The 20,998-nt window shown below is 58.5% G+C and overlaps 1 protein-coding gene across 1 annotated transcript in view; it reads right to left on the bottom strand.

Annotated features, from left to right (window-relative positions):
* The window catches only part of CLSTN3 (calsyntenin 3), a 31,409-nt gene extending 12,214 nt beyond the window's left edge, over positions 1 to 19,195 (bottom strand). The window contains 14 exon segments of the mRNA XM_055141408.1: positions 5,988 to 6,136; positions 6,282 to 6,439; positions 7,491 to 7,547; positions 9,533 to 9,575; positions 9,577 to 9,651; positions 9,653 to 9,697; positions 11,026 to 11,138; positions 13,279 to 13,545; positions 14,007 to 14,192; positions 14,930 to 15,079; positions 15,219 to 15,427; positions 16,474 to 16,669; positions 16,886 to 17,008; positions 18,961 to 19,195. Of these exon segments, the coding sequence (XP_054997383.1) occupies positions 5,988 to 6,136; positions 6,282 to 6,439; positions 7,491 to 7,547; positions 9,533 to 9,575; positions 9,577 to 9,651; positions 9,653 to 9,697; positions 11,026 to 11,138; positions 13,279 to 13,545; positions 14,007 to 14,192; positions 14,930 to 15,079; positions 15,219 to 15,427; positions 16,474 to 16,669; positions 16,886 to 17,008; positions 18,961 to 19,027 (1,838 nt within the window). The 5' untranslated portion in view covers positions 19,028 to 19,195.
* Positions 19,196 to 20,998: the final 1,803 nt, after the last annotated feature.

Raw genomic sequence — 20,998 nt, 5'->3', positions numbered from 1 at the left:
CAAGGAAGAACCCCTGAGCATTTCTGGGTATGGCTCAAACAGAAAAATTAAAAAGAAGGAGAAGAAGAAGCAACAACAGCTAGGGCTTCGAGACAGGACAGGGGTTAAGGCACTTGCCACAGCAACTGCACTACACAAGCCTCCCTCTAGGGGTTGCTCCTGAGCACAGAAGCAGGAATATCCCCTGAGCATCTCCGGTGTGACCCCATTCCCCCACCAAAACAAAACCCCCAAAATCCAGCTCTTCCACTCAGCATCTTAGCCACTCAGGACCACGTGCCTGTGTCAACACTTCGCCTGTTCTTCCCTCGACAAGTCCACGATGCTCTTTCTCCAAAACCAAAGCCCCCTTCTAGGGCCTCGGTTTGCAACCCCAACATCAATTGCTGGAGCAATAGCACAGCGGGGAGGGCGTTTGCCTTGCACGCGGCAGACCCAGGTTCGATTCCAAGCATCGCATCCCACAGGGTCCCCTGAGCACCGCCAGGAGTAACTCCTGAGTGCAGAGCCAGGAGTAACCCCTGAGCATCACCAGGTGTGACCCAAAAAAGCAAAAAATAAAAAAAGAAGCACCTCCGGGAACCAGTGTCTTCACAAAGGACTTGGTCATCCTGGAGTCACAAACGGGGTTCAGGGAATGTGCTGACGGAAGGTTTTCCTGGAAGGATGGTGGGTTGGGAGTCCTGAACATGCATGGTGCAAGGCCTGCCAGCTGGAGCCCCGAGGAAGGTGACAAGACCCCAAAGATGACCCCACGTTCCTGACATCAAGACTTGCCATATCCCTGACCCTAAGGCACTCAGCTCCGACTGTCTCCAGGAAACGCTCCCTCACGGCATCAGGAGAGGCACAAGGGAAGGTGGAGGGGGGTGCTGCCTCGCCCCAACCCCAAAGCGATGGTCTAGAGATCAGACATGCACACAATCCAAGGACAAAGCGGTGGGCTTCCTGCCCAGGACGGGGACGGGGCCTCCGTGAGAAGCAGCAGCGCGGTCTTGGCAGGCCACGGGGCCTTGCTGGACAGAAGGCGGCCTGTCCTAGCGTGGACACACACCCAGTGCAGCAGAGGGGGACAGAAGGCGGCCTGTCCTAGCGTGGACACACACCCAGTGCAGCAGAGGGACACGGGGCAGAAAAGGCAAGCGGGGGGCTGGAGCAATAGCATAGCGGGTTGATCGTTTTCCTTGCACGCAGCCGACCCGGGTTCGATTCCCAGCATCCCATAGGGCACCGCCAGGAGTAATTCCTGAGTGCAGAGCCAGGAGGAACCCCTGTGCATCGCTGGGTGTGACCCAAAAAGCAAAAAAAAAAAAAAAAAAAGGCAAGTGGGGGACCCAGGCAGAGGGCTTTGGGGGATGGTTTTGCACGCGCCGTGGGTAGAAGAAAACCGCATTCACCGTCACCGTTGGGGAGCAGGTGACAATTCAGACTAGCGATCACTCGCTGAGTCTCAGGGTGGCCCAAGGCCTGAAGTGAGAGCACTGTGGAGAGGCCAGTGGGCTGATAGCCAGGTAAGAGGTAGTAATAAGATAGGGGCTCAGGGGTGGGGTAGGACAGCCACGATAGGACAGTGCAGAAGCTGCTGGCTTTGCCCATGGTCAACCTGGGTTTGATTCCCGGCACTGCAGAAGGTGGCGAAAGTCCCACCAGGAGTGAGCCCCAAATACATGCGGCGCCAGGAAGAAAGAAGCCCTGAGCACTGCCGGAAGTGCCCCTCCCCCCACTAAAAATCAAAAAGAGATCTAGGGGGCTAGAGCGATAGTACAGCAAGGAGGGCGTTTGCCTTGCACGAGCCGGATTCGATCCCCAGCATCCCATAGGGTCCCCCAAGCACCGCCAGGAGTGATTCCTGAGGGCAGAGCCAGGAGGAACCCCTGAGCATTGCCGGGCGTGACCCAAAACAACAACAAAGATCTGGGGTTGAGTGGTAGCAGCAGACTGGGGGGAGGAGAAGGGGGAGAGAGACGCTAGACATTGGCACAGAAGCAGGGTGCGGGCAGCCTGGCCTCTGTTGGGGTGCGGGGTGGGGGGGAGGGGGGAGGAGAGCTGACTGAGACTTGGAGCCTGCGTGAGTGCAAGGACAGGAAGAGCACTGCAGAAATGGAGCAGGTAGAGGCCAGAGCAGGGCGTCTGCCTTGCACACGGCCAACCCGGGTTCTACCACAGGGTCCCCTGAGCACCACCAGGAGTGATTTCTGAGGGCAGAGCCAGGAGGAACCCCTGAGCACTTCTGGGTGTCCCCCCCTCCTTGCAAACAACAAAAAAAATTAAAGAAAGGATGCAGATGGGGGCACTGGAGCAATAGCACAGCAGGTAGGGCGTTTGCCTTGCACGTGGCCAACCCGAGTTCAATTCCCAGCATCCCATATGGTCCCCTGAGCACCGCCAGAGGTAATTCCCGAGTGCAGAGCCAGGAGGAACCCCTGAGCATCTCTGGGTGTGACCCAAAAAGAAAAAAAAAGAATGCAGGGGGAGGGGAAAAGGGGCTCATTATTTCAGCTTTAGAACCTCTAGATGAAGTTAGCACAAGCAAGTGGGTATGGAAGGGTTCTGGGAATAGGACAACGCGGAGGGGGGAGAGATGTGGGGGTCATCTGTCTGGGGTCAATACCAGGAGTCAACTGACTCCCTAAGAAGGAGGTTAGAAACCAAGACAAAACCATAGGGGCCGTGCTTGCCATGCATGCAGCTGACCCCGGTTCAGTTCCCCCAAGCACTGTCATAAGTGAGCCCTGAGCACAGACCCAAGGAGTAGCTCTTGGGCATCACTGTGTGTGGCCAAAAACAGAGGGAAAAATCAAAACACCTTCCAGAAACATGTACTGAAGAGAAAAGCGGCAGGAATCTGTTTCAATGAGGCCCAAACACAGATCAGGGAGGGTATCTGAGGAGCCAGAGCGACAGCACAGCGGGTAGGAAGCTCACCTTGCATGCAGTTGGCCTGGGTTTGATCCCCGGCACCCCATAAGGTTTCCCCAGCCTGCCAGGAGTAAGCCCTGAGCACTTCTAAGTGTAGCCCCAAAAACCAAGTATTTTCTGAGAAAGGGAGGCGGGCTGGGATGTCTCTACACACTCCATTTTCTCCCACAACACTTCACTGACCACACATGCATGCCCTACAAATGTAGAAATAAGCATGCTTGCTTTCCTACCCTCCTAAAGAAAATACAATCAGGGCTGGGGGGAAAAAGAAAGAAAGAAAGAAAGAAAGAAAGAAAGAAAGAAAGAAAGAAAGAAAGAAAGAAAGAAAGAAAGAAAGAAAGAAAGAAAGAAAGAAACTACAAGATCGCCTTCCCCCAGAAGGCCCAACCTCATTTCTCTAAACACAGGAGTAATTTACCCCAAGGACACAGCCCCATCGGGGTGCTGAGCTTGCTGACAGGGGTGGGAGTCCTTGCTCTCTGCAGGATTAAACCTTTCTGAAGTACACAACCTTCTAAGGACTAGATTTGGGGTTGGGATGGGTTGCACCCAGGGACTGTCCCCGGCGCCGTGTAATCCTGTCAACAGCCACCATCCAGAGACTTAATAGCCAGCTTTGTGGCCACGCGATATCTTATAGCCTACTTCTCCCTCTGGGAGAACCTGGCAAACTACTGGGAGTTTCTTGCCCACATGGGAGAGCCTGGCAAGGTCCCCATGGTGTATTCATATGCCAAAACCAGTAACAAGCTGGGTCTCAATCCTCTGACCCTGAAAGAGCCTCCAGTATGGCATCGTTGGGAAGGATGAGTAGAGAGAGGCTTCTAAAATCTCAGGGCTTGGACGAATGGAGACGTTATTGAGACCACTCGAGAAATTCGACGATCAACGGGATGATGATGATGGTGATGGTGATGGTGATGATGATGATGATGGTGATGATGATGATGATGGTGATGATGATGAAGAAGGGTGATGATGGGTTGCAATGCGCTGCGTTATGTGCCCGCGACTGCATCTCATTTTGACCCTCGGCGCCACCTCCTGGCCACATCGGGGAACAGCAGGCCAGGTCCCAATAAACCTGGCCCGGTCTGACAGCACCCCTGGTCACCAAGACCACTTATTTGTCGGGGACTCAGAACCCTCCCCTTTCCAACCATATCCCTTCTAGAACGGGGAGCAAATCCGGGATGCTCCTCGTACTAGCCTTTATGGAGAAAGCGGGCAGGGCAGCAGAGAAGGAACGGCTTAGGCGGAAATCCCCATTGCAGTGGAACGCGATGTCCGCTAGGTGGCGGTCTCGCCTCCAAACTGACCCAGAAACCGGACTAGGGCGTGAAAAAAGCCTTCAAGGGAACAGCCAACGTGGGCAGCATACACACTTGATCCGGATCCCGGATTGCATCATTTAGCTCCTATGATAATTCCGTGATTTAGCTTCTATTGTTCTCCCAGCCTTACGTGCCTTTGCTCCGTGCTTACAAAAAGCACTGCTGGCTCTGCACTCAGGAATTACTCCTGGCAGTGCTCGGGGGAGACCGTATGGGATGCTGGGACTCGAACCCGGGCCAGCCTCCAGCAAGGCCAACTGCACTGGTAACTAACTATGCTCTCATTATTTCTCAGTTAGCCGATGTATTTAAACACCCAATGTATTTAAACCTTGAAGCGATGCGACTTTAAAAAAAGAAAGCACTCGAAATAACTTATTTAGAATTCAAGGGTCAGCCAACTTTTTCTGGGACGAGCCAGATGGATTTTCATCTTTCAGGGCCGCACCATCTGTGTTCCAGCTATCCAGGCCTGTCGCCACAGTGGGACAAAAGCTATCACCATATGCCAATAGACAGGGGTATCTGCTGCGTTCTAATAAAACTTTATTCATAAAAGCAGGGAGCAGCCCTTTGGGTGCACCCGAGACGGACCATCAGAGCTCCTGAAATCTACACTAACATCGGGGGAAGAACAAGCTGTTTGCCCAAGGTCACCCGGCCAATTAGTCGTGAGTCAAAATCACTGTCAGGTACGCTGCCACTGAGTCAGGGGCACTAAGCAGGGGAAGGCGTTGGCCTCGCTATGCAGCCAACCCCACTTGGATTCTCAGCACTGCATATGGTCCCCCAAGCACCACCAGGGGTCACTGCTGAGCCCTGAGCCAAAAACAGTCCCTGAGGGCCAGAGAGAGAGAGAGAGAGAGAGAGAGCACAGCGGGGAGGGTCTCTCCTTGCACGCAGCCCATCCACGTTCCATCCCCGTCACCCCCTAAGGTCCCCCAAGTCCCACTAGGAGTGATTCCTGAGCGCAGAGCCAGGAGTGAGCCCTGCCTGAGCACTTCCAGGTGTGCCCAAAAAACACAGAACAAGAAAAAGGAAAGAAAATGAAAAGAAGCCCTGAGCACTGTCAGGGGGTAACCTGGAGAAAAAAAAAGTAATGAAAATAAAACAAAAACCCCTAAATCCTGAAAGTGCAACCTACGTTGCACTCTACTAACAGAGTGAGAGATGAATTCCTGTTGGGAAACGTGAGTGGGGCCATTCTACAGACACTGTCAGCACTGCTGGGGTGTGACCCTCTTGTCACAAGGAGGGACAGTGCAGAGCCTGGTCCCGGGGGAGGGAGGAGGGGGGAGACCATGAAGTTCTTTTTATTTTTTTATTTTATTATTATTATTATTATTATTTTGCTTGTTGGGTCACCCCCGGCGATGCACAGGGGTGACTCCTGGCTCATGCACTCAGGAGTTACTCCTGGTGGTGCTCGGGGGACCCTATGGGATGCTGGGAATCAAACATGGGTCAGCCGCGTGCAAGGCAAACGCCCTCCCCGCTGTGCTATCGCTCCAGCCCCGAAATCATGAAGTTCTGGCCATGAAGTTGTGACTCCACCTGTCTCTGCTCTGTGATTTGTCTGCCTCCCCCCACCAAACACACACACACACACACACACACACACAAACACACACACGCGCACGTGCACGCGCACACATACACACGCTCACACGCACATACACACGCACACATGCACGCACGCACGCGCACACACACACACACACACTCACTCACTTGACGGCTGTGGTGAGGCGCAGGGGCCTGACGCCAGGCGTGGCAAAGCGCAGAGTGTTCATGTAAGCCACGTGCTGCAGGGCATGGTTGAAGGTCTCCACATCATCCCCCTCCAGGGTGAGCAGGGACTGCGAGGGGTTCACGTGGACCTGGGCCCCGGGACACAGACATGACAGGGCTGAGAGCAGGACCAGGAGGCGGGGCAGGAAGGGAACAAGAGGGGCACGCCCGGGAGGGCGGCGGGGGGCGGGGGGGGTGGGGGGGGGAGGGGGGGGCTGGGGGAGGCGGCTATACCTTCATGCCTTTGCCCAGACTCTCGAAATCCCTATAGTCCAGCCCCTCCCGGCACGCATAGAGGCACTCGATGACCTCTCGGCTCTCCAGGCGGCCTGAGCGCACGCTGAACCCGGCCAGGTAGCCGTGGAAGTAGTGGTGGATCGGCAGGGGCTCTCCTAGGGCAGGAACACAGGAGCAGACAGGAGGTGAGAGCAAGGAGCGGGGGAGGGGCGCTGAGGGGAGGGGGAGAGAGGGGAGGGGCAGAGCCTTCGGGAGAAAGGGAAGGAGGAGGAGGAGGAGAAGAAGGAGGAGGAGGAGGAGGAGGAGAAAGGGAAGATGAAAGAGAAAAGAGGAAAGGAGGAGGAAGAGGAGAAGGAGAAGGGAAAGGAGGTGTGGGGAAGAGGGGGATAAGGGAGAGGGGAGGGAGAGGAGGGAGAGGGGAGGAGGAGGAGGAGGGGGAGGAGGGGGAGGAGAAGATAAAGAAGTAGTAGGAGGAGAAGAAGTGGAGAAGGAAAAGGAGAAAACCAAGGGGGAGGAGGAGTGAGGGGGGAGGAGCAGGAGAGGAGGAAGAGGAGGAGGAGGAGAAGGAGAAGGGAAAGGAGGTGTGGGGAAGAGGGGGATAAGGGAGAGGGGAGGGAGAGGAGGGAGAGGAGAGGAGGAGGAGGAGGGGGGAGGAGGGGGAGGAGAAGATAAAGAAGTAGGAGGAGAAGAAGTGGAGAAGGAAAAGGAGAAAACCAAGGGGAAGGAGGAGTGAGGGGGAGGAGCAGGAGGAGGAGGAAGAGGAGGAGGAGAAGGAGGAGGAAGAGGAGGAGAAGGAGAAGGAGAAGGAGAGATTAGAGCCAGAAGAGCAGAGAGAGAGAGAGAAAAGAGAGAACCCAAGCCAGGGATGAAACGGGTGTCACAGAAATGGGAACTGCTCCACTTCCGGAAGAGGGAAGGTGGGGGGGGACACAGGAGGAGGAGGAGGAGGAGGAGGAGGGTGGGGGGTCAGGGTGTGCGGGGACCGGGTGATGTGTGCTTCCTTCTCAGATGCCTGATGTGGCTGCTGTGTGGCTGCCTCCCGCCTCCTGGCCGCGGGAATCAGCAGAAGCATTTGCTGGGGGGGCAGGAGACGGCCCCAAAGTCAGCCCTCGGGGCTCTGCCCTCGGAGCCCAGGGTCCAGGCGTCCACCCGCTCGGCGGTAGCCGGGGCGGAAGCAGAGAGAAGTCTCGGCTCTTCACTCCGTACCTTGTGAGGCGTCCGTGCCGTTGTCCCCTGCCCTCTCCTTGTCCTTGTTCTTCTCGTCTGGAGGGAGGAAAGGGCAGGGGTGAGTGCAGGGTCATGGGGGACAGACAGACTGACGGAGGAAGTAGGTTTCCCTCCTCGACCCCAGAGGAAACCTCGAGGGCCCTGGGCTGAGGCCCACTCTGTCCACGGAGACAGTCACGGCTACTCACTTAGGCCTCCGCCATCAACAGACGGGCAAATAAGTGGCGGAGGAAACACAAGGTGGTGGTCTCACACACACACACGCACACAAACACACACATACACATATACACACATACTACACACATACCATACACACATACAACACACACACACATACACACATATGCACACATACACACATACACACACATACACACACATACACACACACACTCGGGGGAAAAATATGAAATCCAGGAAAGCCAGAGAATAGATGGCTGGATAAAGAAACTCCAGTCCTGGGGCCGGAGCGATAGCACAGCGGGTAGGGCGTTTGCCTTGCACGCGGCCAACCCGAGTTCGATCCCCGGCATCCCATATGGTCCCCCAAGCACCGCCAGGAGTGATTCCTGAGTGCAGAGCCAGGAGTAACCCTGAGCATCGCTGGGTGTGACCCAAAAAGCAAAAAAAAAAGAAAGAAAAGAAGAAAAAGAAACTCCAGTCCATCTACACAATGGAGTACTATGCAGACACCAGGAAGAATGGAGTCATGAAATTCACTTATAAATGGACGGACACGGGGAGTGAACTGAGTCAGAGGAGGACAGACACCATGTAACTGCACTCACTTGTGGCGTATGAAAAAGGCAGTAAAAGACTCACGCCCCAGGACAGGGGAAACAAGGGCCAGGAGGGCGGGCCCCATCGGGGGCGGGCAGTCAGGACAGAGCAGGGACCACCATGAATGGTGTTCAAATACTAAAATGCAATCAAATATTGCGAGCTACTTTGTAAAAATAAAGTTAAATTAAAAATAAAAAGACAGGGGCTGGAGCGATAGCACAGCGGGGAGGGCATTTGCCTTGTATGCGACCAACCCGGGTTCGATTCCCAGCATCCCATAGGGTTCCCCAAGCACCACCAAGAGTCATTCCTGAGTGCAGACCAGGAGTGACCCCTGAGTATTGCCGGGTGTGACCCCAAACAGAAAAAATAATTTTTTTATTAATAATGATAAGATTTAAAAATAATAAAAATAAAAAGAGAGAGCAGGGACCCCCGCGACCATGCGAGTTGGAAATGAGCCCTCCTGGACAAGAACTGCTGACAGGAGGGACAGGGACCCACGGGATGACCTGCGTTCCAAACCCTAACGCCCAAAGGGAGAAAGGGAGAGAGAGAGAGGAAGAAGCAAAGGGGGGAGCGGAGGGAGGGAAACTGGGGACACTGGTCGTGGGAAACGTTCGCACGTGGAGGGATGGGTGCCAGGACACTGAAACCCGACCATGAACAGCTCTGTGAACTGTGTCTCTCACGGTGAGTCAATAAAAAGTAGATAGATAGATAGATAGATAGATAGATAGATAGATAGATAGATAGATAGATGGATAGATGGATAGAGAGATAGATGATGGATAGATAGATAGACAGATGGATAGATAGATGGATAGATAGATAGAGATAGATAGATATTAGATTGATGGATAGATAGATAGATAGATAGATATGATGGATAGATAGATGGATGGATAGATAGATGGATAGATAGATGATAGATAGATGGATAGATAGATAATGGATAGATAGATAGATGATGGATAGACAGATAGATAGATAGATAGATAGATAGGTAGATAGATAGATAGATAGATAGATAGATAGATAGATAGATAGATAAGGGCTTAGGAGGTGACCCATTGATGCCTGTCTGGGGCTTACTGGCCCCTACGCAGGGCACTGAGCCGCGGGCACCCACCACCCACTGGTGTTCAGGAGGAGATGCTAGCCAGTCCAGGAAGGAAGTTCCTCGCCTCCTGCTGCCCCGTCCCCAGCCCTCCCTCCCTCCTCCCGGGCCTCACCCAGCCAGCAGGCCCCGATCATGAGCGCGGCCTCCCTGCGGGGGCGGCTGGATGAGGCCGTTGTCGTGGATGAGGGCAGGGTCGAAGGAGATGCCGTCCGTGTAGAGGGTGACGGTGGGGGAACTCCAGGTTCAGGGCGTAGTGGTGCCACTCGTCATCGCAGACCTGGGGGGAGGGGGGCAGGGAAGGACAGGAGACCCTCAGTGCCCTCGCCTGCAGGTGGCAACACTTCCAGGTGGGCGGGAGCCTCTGCAGGCGTGGGGGACAGCTACCCGCCCATCTCAGGGGGAACAGGCCTGGGGCGGGGGAGTAGCACCAGCTTGCCAGTATGGTTTTTATTTGTTTATTTTCGTGGATTTCTTTTTTATTTATTTATTTATTGCTTTTTGGGTCACCACCCGGCGAATGCACAGGGGTTACTCCTGGCTCTGCGCTCAGGAATTCACTCCTGGCAGTGCTCAGGGGGACCCTATGGGATGCTGGGGATCGAACCCGGGTCAGCCGCGTGCAAGGCAAAGGCCCTACCCGCTGTGCTATCGCTCAGGCCCGTAACTAGTTCCAAAGGCTTTGCTTGGTGGTCTTTTCTGGTAGAGTTTTGCTCATAGGAGGTTGTTCACCGGGCCCTGTGGGTTGATTCCTGCTGAAAGAGGCCCGAATTTCAAAGTTCCAGGTGGGATTTGTAGATTCGGGTTTTCAGCAGGAATAACCCACAGGGACGGATGAACAACCTCTATGGAAAAAAACTCTACAGAAAAGACCAACAAGCAAAGACTTTGGAAATAGTTAGGGCCAGAGCGATAGCACAGCAGGTAGGGCATTTGCCTTGCACACGGCCGACCCGGGTTCGATCCCCAGCATCCCATAGGGTCCCCTGAGCACCGCCAGGAGTGATTCCTGAGCGCAGAGCCAGGAGTAACCCCTGTGCATTGCCGGGTGTGACCCAAAAGAAAAAAAAAAACTTAAAAAAATTTAAAAACAACTGAGAGAAATGACATGAAGAGGCGGGTGAACTAGGAGACGTGGTGACATGCAGGACAGGGACGGCTCTGCAAACCACAGCATCTTCAAGGAGGAAGGTGTCCGCCCTAGAGGCAGGCCAGGAGTGGGGGAGGGAAAACGGGGGGCGGGAACGGGGACACTGGAGACGGGACGGGTGCTTGAACATCGTACGCCTGAACCTCAGTCACAAATGACTGTGACTTAGTAATTCACGGTGACACAACAAAGTATAAAAAATAACAGTAGTGTTGTGTGACAGGGGCAATGCATTGGCGTTGATAGTAACAGGGTATATATTTCCATTTTGGGGGGTGGCACAGCAGGGAGGGGTCAGGCGGTGCTGGGGTGCTCCAGCGCTTTCTGCTGGAGACCAGAGTTGGGGAGCAGGGGGGTCAGGGCTGAGAGCAGACACAGGCACCCCAGAGAAATGGCAGCCCCTGCCCCAGGACCCCCTTCCTGCCAGGGGCGGACCCCGGGGCCAGCGGCAACCTCACCTGCTCCAGCTTCCAGAGGAACTTGACGGGGCGCGCGCTCTCCAGCAGGGGCCAGTAGAGGAAGGAGATCCTGCAGCCGTGGACGGTCAGCGCGTAGTGGGAGAAGCCATCCTCTGAGGGGGCGGCGGGAGTCAGGAACGGCTTCTCCCCCGCCCCACGCGTCCCCGCATCCCACCCATCCCCCCATCCCACCGGTCTCCCTTCTGCTCTCTCTGTTCTTTCACTCTCCTCTCTCTCTCTCCTCTCACTCTCCCCCTTTTCTCTTTCCCTCTGGCCTCTCTCTTTCCCTCTCTCCATTTCTGTTCCCTCTCCTCTTGTTCCCTCTCCTTACTCCTCCGTTTCCTTCCAACTCTTTCCCTCCCTTTCTCTCTCTCCATCTCTTTCCCTCTCTCCATCTCTCCCTCCATCTCTCTTTCCCTCTCTGCATCTCTTTCCCTCTCTCCGTCTCTCCTCTCTCTGGTTCTCTCCCTCTCTTTTCCCCTCTGTTCCCTTTTCTGTCTTCCTTCTCTCTTTCCCTCCCGCTCCCTCTGCCTCTCTCTCCCTTTCCCTCTCCCTGTCTATATTCCTCTCTCCCTCCATCCCCAGCTCCCCCTACACACACACACACACACACACACACACACACACACACACACACACACACACACATATCCTAAGCATGTCCCATGTCCAACCCCAGTGACTCCGGGGCCTTCTCTGCACCCCACACTCTGAGTGGGCATCACTCGGGCCCTGACAAACCCCCCAGACAACCAGATTCCCAACCACAAAGGAGCCCCGACATGCTGGAACCGGAAGTCTCTCTCCCAGAGACCCCGGGGAGAGGGGACTGTGGCCAGGGGGCCCAGAACCCTTAGGGAGGAGGGCGGATGTGGGGAGGAAGAGGAGCTGGCAGGAGTGAGTTTGGGAGCCCTCAGCTGAGAGCAGAGGGGGGGCGCTGGGGGCGGGGAGGAAATCTCAGCAGTTCAGAAAGGGGCCAACCCAGAAATGGAGGGAGAGGAGAGAAGTGGGCACACACAGGCAAACACACACACTCACACACAAGCTCACATACACACATACTCTCACACACACTCACATACACGCTCTCACACACCTCACACACACGCTCACACACACCTCACACACTCACACACACGCTCACACACACCTCACACAATCACATACGCTCACACACACGCACACACTCACACAAGCTCACATACACACTCTCACACACACTCACTCACACACACAAGCTCACAAACACACTCTCACACACTCACATTCTCACACACGCTCACACACATTCATACACATGCTCATACATTCACATACACACATGCTCACACACACAAATGCTCACGCACACACATGCTCACACATATGCATGCACACACTAGCATGCACACATGCTCTCACATACACACACATGCACACACACACGCCCACACATACAGGTTCACACACACATACACACTCACACGCTCACACACACGCTCACACACATGCTCTCACACACATGCCCACATTCACACGCTCTCTCACACACAGATGCTCACACAAACACACACACATGTTCACACACATGCACACTCTCACACACGCTCACACACACTCACATACATATACCCACATGTTCATATACACATGCTCACACATACACATACATGCACACACATGCTGACATACACTGTCACACACTCACATACATCCTCACACACATTCTCACACATGCACACACATGTTCACATACACAGATGCTCTCACACTCACATGTACAGCTCACATACATACAAATATACACTCACACATGCTCACATACACACAGATGCACATGCTCACACACTTGTACACTCACACACATTCTCATAACACTCATGCACACGCATACACATGCATATACATATGAACATGTACACACGTACACATGTACACATACACACGTACACGTACACATTCACTCACACACTCACATATACACACATTCATACACATGTATGCACAAACTTGCACACATGTATGCTCACACCTGTATGTGCAAACACACAATCACACACACCCCAGCGCTCACACACACAAACTCGTGAGCACATACACATACTTGAACATGCACACACATGCATGTACACTCACCACACTCACAGCACACTTGCACACACACACTTAAGCACATGCCCGCATACTTGCACACACAATGCACACACACACCCAGAGCTGAGGGCTAGGTGGGACGGCGGGGCCTGTGTCCGGCTCGGCGATGCGGCGGCTCACCGTTCTGCACGGTGTGGCACACGACGGTCTCCTCCTCCTTCTTGCCCTTGCCGGGGGTGACGCCATGCTTCATCCAGAAGGACAGGGTGAAGTGGTCGCTGAGGTTGTCGTGGGGCCCGGCGCCGCCCAGGGGCACCTGCACGGCCTGCGTGCCGTTGAACCAGTAGATGAGGCTGCTGTCCTGGCTGTAGTGCACCGACAGCCCGGCCGTCCAGTTGGCGTTGGGGCCGGGCATGGGCAGCAGGTCCACCTCCCCGGGGGCAGCGCCTGCAGGGGTCCAGGGGTCAAAGCCGAAGGCAGCTCCCGGGCCTCCTCCAGCGGCCTCTGCCCTCCGCTCTGCCCCTCCCCTCACGCCCCTGCTGGGCCCTGGCCTGGAGGCGCCTGCTCCACTTGGACCTGCCCAATCACTCCCGGCCCCGTGGCTGGACAGCGGCAGGTCCAACGTCTGGGCGGGGCCAGGCAGAGGTGGGTGCAAAGGACCACAGGTGCGGGAGCGCAGGGACACAGGGGCGCGGGGTCAGGGGCGGCATATGGTGCAGGGGTACCGGGATACTGGGGCACAAGAGCGCAGGGGCCAGGGGTGGGGGGCACAGGGGTTCCCAGGCGCAGGGTTCAGGGGCTCAGGGGCGGGGGTGGGCGCAAGGTTCAGGGGCGTCGGGGCGCAGGGGCGCAGGGGCGCAGGGGCGCGGGGCGCAGGCGCAGGGGCCCCGGGCGCGGGCCACACCCACCACAGAGCTTGCGCAGCGCGCGCTCCGAGTAGTTGTCCCTGTCGCAGCCCTTGGCCACGTGGCTGGTCTGCAGCTCGATGCTGGCCTGGATGTTCCAGAGAGGCTCGTCGCAGGTCTCCAGGCGGATGCCAGGGAACAGAGCCAGGCTCCCGGCCCCGGGCGCATACTCGATCCTCTTGTTCCAGCCTGTAGGGGGGGCGGCGAGGGGACCCTGGAGAGAGGAAGGGGCCAGCCGCCTCCCCCCCAAGCCTGTCCCGCCAGCTCTGCGCCCTGGGGAGCCGCGCCAGCCAGCTCTCTCCTTCTCTCTCTTCCGATCTCTCTCTCTGTCTCTCTGTCTCTGTCTCTCACCATCTCTGTAACCATCTGTTTCTGTCTCTCTCCTCTCATCTCTGTCTCTCTGTCTCTCTCTGTCTCTGTGTGTCTCTCTCACTTTCTCTCACCCTCTCACCATCTCTGTCTCTGTCTCTCACTGTCTCTCCTCTGTCTCTGTGTCTGTCTGTCTCTCACCATCTCTCTAACCATCTGTTTCTGTCTCTTTCCCCTCTGTCTCTCTCTCACCATCTTTCTAATCATCTCTGTTTCTCTCTCTGTCTCTCTCCTCTCATCGCTGTCTCTCTCTGTCTCTGTGTGTCTCACTGTCTCTCACCATCTCTCACCATCTCTGTCTCTCAGTCTCTCACTGTCTTTCTCACTGTATCTCTCTCCTCTCTCTTCTCTGTCTGTGTGTTGTCTTTCTGTCTCTATCTCTCTCACCATCTGTCTGTCTCTCGGACTCCCCTCTCTCTCTCTCTCTCTCTCTGTCTCTGAGTGTCTCTGTCTCTGTGTCTCACTGTCTCTCTCTCACCATCTCTCTCTGTCTCTGTCTCTCTCTCTCCCCCCTGATGCTCCGGGGAGACCCGGCGGGGCGGGCAGGGGCTTCTCACCTTGCCAGCTGGGCTTGCAGGTGGGCTTCACCTGGATCTCCACCTGCGCGTCGTCTGCCGCGCGCTTCTTGCCGCAGTCGTAGGCGGTCACGGTGAACCTGTACAGCTTCTCGCCGCTGTACTCCAGCTTCTCCGTGTTCTCGATGTTCCCTGGAGGGGCGCGGGCGGCGTGTCAGGGACCCCCACCCGCTAGCCGGCCGGGGAGGCAGGGGTGAGGAACAACGCGGAGCTGGGCGCGGCGGGGGGGGGGGGGGGGGGGTCCCTCCGGGAGTGTGGGGGGGGGCCGCACCGTCGTTGTCGATGAGGAAGGGGGTGTTGGGCGTGGGGATCTCGTAGTAGCAGATCTGGCTGTACTGAGGCGAGCAGTCCCCGTCCACGGCCTCCACGCGCAGGATGCGGTCGTACAGCTTGCCCTCCGTCACGGCCGCACGGTACAGCCGCTCCACGAACACCGGCGCGAACTCGTTCACGTCGTTCACCCGCACGTGCACCGTGGCCCTGCGGGGGGCGGGGAGGGGCGGAGCCTTGGCCGGCTGGGAGAGGACCTAGCAGCAGCACCCCGGGGACCTCGAGAGGAAGGTTCTGGGCGGGGAGGCCACGCAAGTGCGCGCGCGGGGCGGAGCTGAGGACTCGCGTCACGGGCGGGCAGGGTCCCTGGGGGTCCCCGGGCCCTGGAGCCCCCAGCCGAGGGGGAGGGGGACACTGTGAGCAAGGGAGGGCAGCAGACAGGCCAGCGGGCATGGGGGGTATGAAATGACAGAGGGCAGCTTCCTCCTCCTGTCCTCGCCCTCCTCCTCCCCATCATCCTCCCCCTCCTCTTTCTCATCTTCTCCCTCCTCCCCCTCCAATCCCTCCAGGAGCCTCCTTCTCACAGGGGCCGCTCAGCAACTCTCTAGAATCTGAGAGTTGGCCCAGGGGCCTCCCCAGGGCTGGGGGGGGGGGGGTGGAGGAGGGGGCGGGCCAGCCTAGGATGCTGAGGACTAAATTTGGGGTCTCAGGACCAGAGCGAGAGCTCAGCAGGGAGGGCGTTTGCCTCGAATGCGGCCGACCCAGGTTCGATCCCCCAGCATCCCATAGCACCCCGAGCACCGCCAGGAGTGATCCCTGAGTGCAGAGCCAGGAGTCAGCCCTGGGCATTGCCGGTGTGGCCCCCAAACAAACCAAATAAATCGGGGGCCTTGCTGGGCTTGGCCCCCAACAACTGACTTCCAGTGCCCCCCGCCACCCCGTGATCACTGATTCCCCTGATAAAGACAACCAAGTTTCGGTGTGGGGGGGGTCTTAGGAGGCAGGGCCGGGCTGCCCCGGGGCCCTACCCACCATCCAGCCTTCTCGGCACCCCTCGAGCAAACGGCAGCGGGGACTGTAGTTGTGCTGGCGGGGACAGAGATGGGGACGCTGGGCGTGGGGCCCGGGCAGGGGGGTGTGGGGGCTGCTGGGCGTGCCCCCACCCAGCGGGGAGAGCTGGAGGCGCTGGGCGCGGACCGGACCAGGTGGGCGGGGCCGGGTGGGGCAGTGGGCGGCGCTGGGCGCAGCGGCCTCACTTGTGGGACTTCTTGGTGTTGGCGCCGTCGGGGCCCTCGCCGCAGTCGTAGGCCTGGATGGTGAACGTGTGCTCCTTCTGGGCCTCGCAGTCCACTGGCTCCTTGGCCCGGATCAGCCCCTCCCCCGTGGCCTTGTCCAGGATCACGGCCTCAAAGGGGACCCCGGCCCCGTGCAGCCGGAAGCCGCAGATCTCCCCTGGCCGGGGGTGGAGGGAAGAAGAGTGAGCCCCCGGCTCCCCCCTCAGACGCCCACCTCGGCCCGGCCGCCCCCCTGGGCTGACCACGGTGCCCTCCGACCCCAGCGGCCGTGCGGGTAACCCCTGCCCGCCCACAGCCTGCCTGCTGGCTCCCTGCCCTTTCCCGCCCCCCTCGCCGGCCCCTCCCTGGGTGCTCCCCCAGGCCCCCCACGCACCTGCATAGCGCAGGGGGGCGTCCTTGTCCAAGGCAAAGAGCGGGGGGTTCAGCAGGACCGTGTTGTCGTTCTCCATGACGATGCCCTGGTACTCCGCCTCGATCCAGGGCTTGTGCTTGTTGGCTGCGCCCCAGGGAGAGAGAGAAGCACCCGGGAGCCTCAGTACCACAGGCCTTGCATGCACACACACACACACACACATGCACGCACGCACACGTACACACACGCACACGCACACCCCAGCCGGCCGGCAGAAGCGACCACAGGAGGGAGCACTTCAGAACAAGCACTCCCGTGCAAGAGAGTCAGTGGGTCGGTGGGAGGTCACAGCCTGCTCCTGGCTGCTCCAGTTTCCATGGCAACAGCCTGGGGGGGGAAACACTGTCCCCCACCCCAGTCAGGAAACATGGTCAGAACTGTGGGGAGTTTTCTTTAGGGATTGTAAGTGCGGGAGAACGGAGATCTGATCTTCAGGGCGCAACGCTGGGCCGAGGCCCCGGACAGAATGAAGATGAGAAGATCTAGAAGTTTCCCAAGATCGTGTGTGTGTGTGTGTGTGTGTGTGTGTGTGTGTGTGTGCAGCGCTCTGGGACTCGAACCCAGACCCTCAGAGGCTCAAGGCAGGCGCCAACCCCTGCAGCTGTGCTCCTGCCCTGAGATCCGGATTTCTTCTCATTTTTGTGAGCCATCCTCGCTCTGTTTCCATCCCCCGCCCCCCAAACCCCAACCTGAAGCCCTGTGCCCCCCCCCCACCGCCAGTGGAGGGAAGAGGAGAAAGGACAGAGAGAATATTTATAGGCCAGAGGGAGGGGACGGAGAAGGGCAGGGACAGGACAGAGAAATCGGTGCCAGAGAACTGGCCCCCGCAGTGCCACATCCTAAGGGATTATGGAAGTGACCTAGAAACAGGCTGGTCCCCCCCACCCCCTGGCGTCGCACCCCTCACCCAGCACACACTCCCAGCCGGCACCCCCCACTCCCTGAACCCCGCTTCGGACACAGACTCACGACTTGGGGTCATCTCCCCTCCCCACCCCCTCCCCTTCTCCTCCTCCTTCAGCTGATCCCAGGGGACAGACTCTGGGGACAGACTCCGAATGTCCCCGTTTCCTACCAGGGAGGGGCCTCCCAGGAAGGAGGGTGCTCCCCCCTCACCCCCTCGGCTCATCCTGCCCTGCCCCCCACCCGGCTCCCCCCTCCCCCCAACACATGCAGGCAGGATATGGGCCTGGGAAGACAGGTCAGAAGGAAACTGAGTCAGAAAAGGGAGGTGGGTGGTGACCAAGGAGGCCTCATCCACACGCCCCCTTTCCTGCCGGAGACCCCCCCCCCCCCAGCTCTCCTCTCTGGAAAGTCAGTGAGCACAAAAGCACAGGCAGTGACAGGTGAGCAGGAAGCCGGCTGGGGGGTCCCAGCAGGGATGGGGGGGGGGGGTTGTGGCCGTTGCCCAGCTGAACCCCAGGTCCATAGCTCAGACTCCTCCCAGCTCCTGGCGTGGCTCCTCGGACCCGACCCCCGGCTCCCTCCTCCCTCTCCCCTCCCCTCTCTGCTCCTCATTTATTTCCCTTTCCTTTTTTTTTTTCCTTCTCCTTTGCCCTTCCCAGTCTCCTTAGCCCCCTCCCACGCCGTGTCCCCCACCCCGTCGCCTCTCAGCAGCCCCCACACACCCACTTATGCCCTTCCTCCACCTGGGGGGTCCCCCTCCCTCCCTCCGGGCGGAATGGCTCTGCCGCGTGCGCCAGGGGACAGCGCCAGGGGACAGCTCCGGTGACCCCCAGCCCGGCTGCGTGCGCGCGTGATTCCCGCGGCTCTGCGCAGGCACACGCGCCCGGGCGCCCCCTCCCACGCCCAGGACGGAGCCCCCCGCTAGGCAGCAGCCCGCGGGGACCGGCCCGCGAACTGCGGCGTCCCGGGCAGGGAGAGGGGAGCCAGGCCCCCCACCCCGAGGACGCAGTGACACGGGGGGGGGGATGGGGGGCGGGGGAAGGCAGGCTGGGGGGGTGGGGCAAGGGCCGCCACCTGTCACCTGCGCCCCCGCCCTCCCCGCCTCCCCCCCCCCGCGCCCCCCGACTCACCTTTGTTAGCGGCGGCGCCGGCGGGGAGCAGGGCGGCCAGCCCGAGGGTCAGCAGCAGCAGGGCCATGGCGAGGCGCGCGGAGGGGGCGCGGGGCGCGACCCTCGGGCCCGGAGGGTGGGCTGCAGGCCCCCGCGGCGGGGAGGGCGGTCAGGCCGGGCAGGGGCTCCCGCAGCGCGCCCCGATGCCTCCAGCCGGCTGCTCGCCCGCCGCTGCCCACCCCGCGGGCTGCTGCAGGATGACGTCACACCGCCAGGCGCGGACGGACGCGGCCGCCGGCCAATCGCGGGCCGGGGGCGGGGGCCAGGTGCTGCAGGGGGGCGGGCGCCGGGGGCCCCGGGGGCACGGCGGAGAGCGTGCTCTATAGGCGGGCTCCCCCCCCACCCCTTGACTGCAATCTGGGGGAGCAAGGGAACTGCGGGGGCCCGGGAGGAAGCTGGAAAGACGTAGAGGGGGTGAGGAATAGGGGGGGGGGGGGGCAAGAGGCTGGGAGCCCGGGGGTGGGGAAGGGAGACGTCAGTGGAGCCCCGAGGGAGGTGAGGAGGGGCCGGATTCACGTCACACACTGACACACACGCATACACACATATACACACATGCACACACACGCGCATGCACACAGGCACACGTACACGCGCGTGCACACACGCACACGTACACACGCGTGCACACACGCACGCACACATACACAAGCATGTAAATGCACATGCATGCGTGCACACAAGCACTCCTGCACACAAGCACGTGCGCACACACACACACACACACACACGCACGCCCCAACTGTGCGGTTAACCTAGTTGCACAGCTTGTGCCATCTGCAAATCCTTGCTGCGGAATGAGCGTAAAGTCACACCCTCCCTTTGAACCCCAGAACCCCCGCCACACCTTTCTGAGTCCAGTAGTGGTGTCCGGGGTTCCAGAGGAGTGTACAGCTGCACGCGTGCACACACACGCACACACACGCGCGTGCCCACACTAACACACACAACGCTCGCTACGAGGGCAGTGCCCCGTAGGGTGGGCGCCCTCTGTCCCCACTTCTTGCTGCCTTCTCCCCGAATTTCCCAGCTTGACCCATGATGAAGCAGCCCCATTGCTTTTGTTACCCAGGAAGTCGGTCCCTCTGAGGAGAGAGTACTGGAATGCACGCATCTCCCGCCCCCCGGAACTCGGGCTCCAGCTAGCAAGCATGGGCTGTCCCAGCTCGGGCGACATGGGCAGGGGTTGAGTCCAGCTGGAAGAGGACATCCCAGGGTGAGCATCTCAGTCAGCTGCCAGGGCTGGGCACCCCCACGTTGCCCACCTCCTCTGCAGAATTGGGGGTCTGGAATATGCCGGACTTGGGGCCCCCACCCAGCAAGACTGTCTGGAGGGAGTTCTGAGGGGTCAGCATGATAGAATTTTCTTTCTATCCACCGTGAATTCTGTTCTTCGGACTCTCCCCCCACCCTGCACCCCTGCTTTTTCGGAGGTTGGGGGTTGGGCCCCCAGCGGTCCTCTGGGGTTATTCCTGGCTCTGTGCTCAGGAGTGACCCTTGGTGGTGGTACTCAGAGGACCAGAGGTGGTGCCAGGATGCAGAACAAGGTGGGCTGCTGGCAAAGCATCATCTCTCTTAGCCCCCGCCCCACTTCTTCCGACACCTCCCTCCCCTCGAGCCCTTCAGGCTCCTGGATTTTCAGTCCCAGCAGCACCTGAAGATATTGTTAGTGCTGGGGCTGGAGCAATAGCACAGCGGGGGGGGGGGCGTTTGCCTTGCACACGGCTGAGCCGGGTTCGATTCCCAGCATCCCACGTGGTCCCCCAGGCACCACCAGGAGTAACCCCTGTGCATCGCTGGGTGTGACCCAAAAATAAATAAATAAATAAAAACCACAAGATATTGTTAGTGCAGCGCTGGGGAGATAGTACAGGAGGAAGGACACTTGCCTTGCACGCGACTGACCCAGGCTTGGTCCCCAGCACCACAAATCTTCAAGAGTGATCCCTGAGCACAGCGGAGGGTGGCCCCCAAACAAAAACAAAGGAACCAAACTGTT

Source organism: Sorex araneus, chromosome 6 (genome assembly GCF_027595985.1).
Source record: "Sorex araneus isolate mSorAra2 chromosome 6, mSorAra2.pri, whole genome shotgun sequence".
Taxonomy (NCBI): domain Eukaryota; kingdom Metazoa; phylum Chordata; class Mammalia; order Eulipotyphla; family Soricidae; genus Sorex; species Sorex araneus.
The sequence above is the reverse complement of the archived record's forward strand: the minus strand, read 5'-3'. Positions and strand labels throughout refer to the sequence as shown.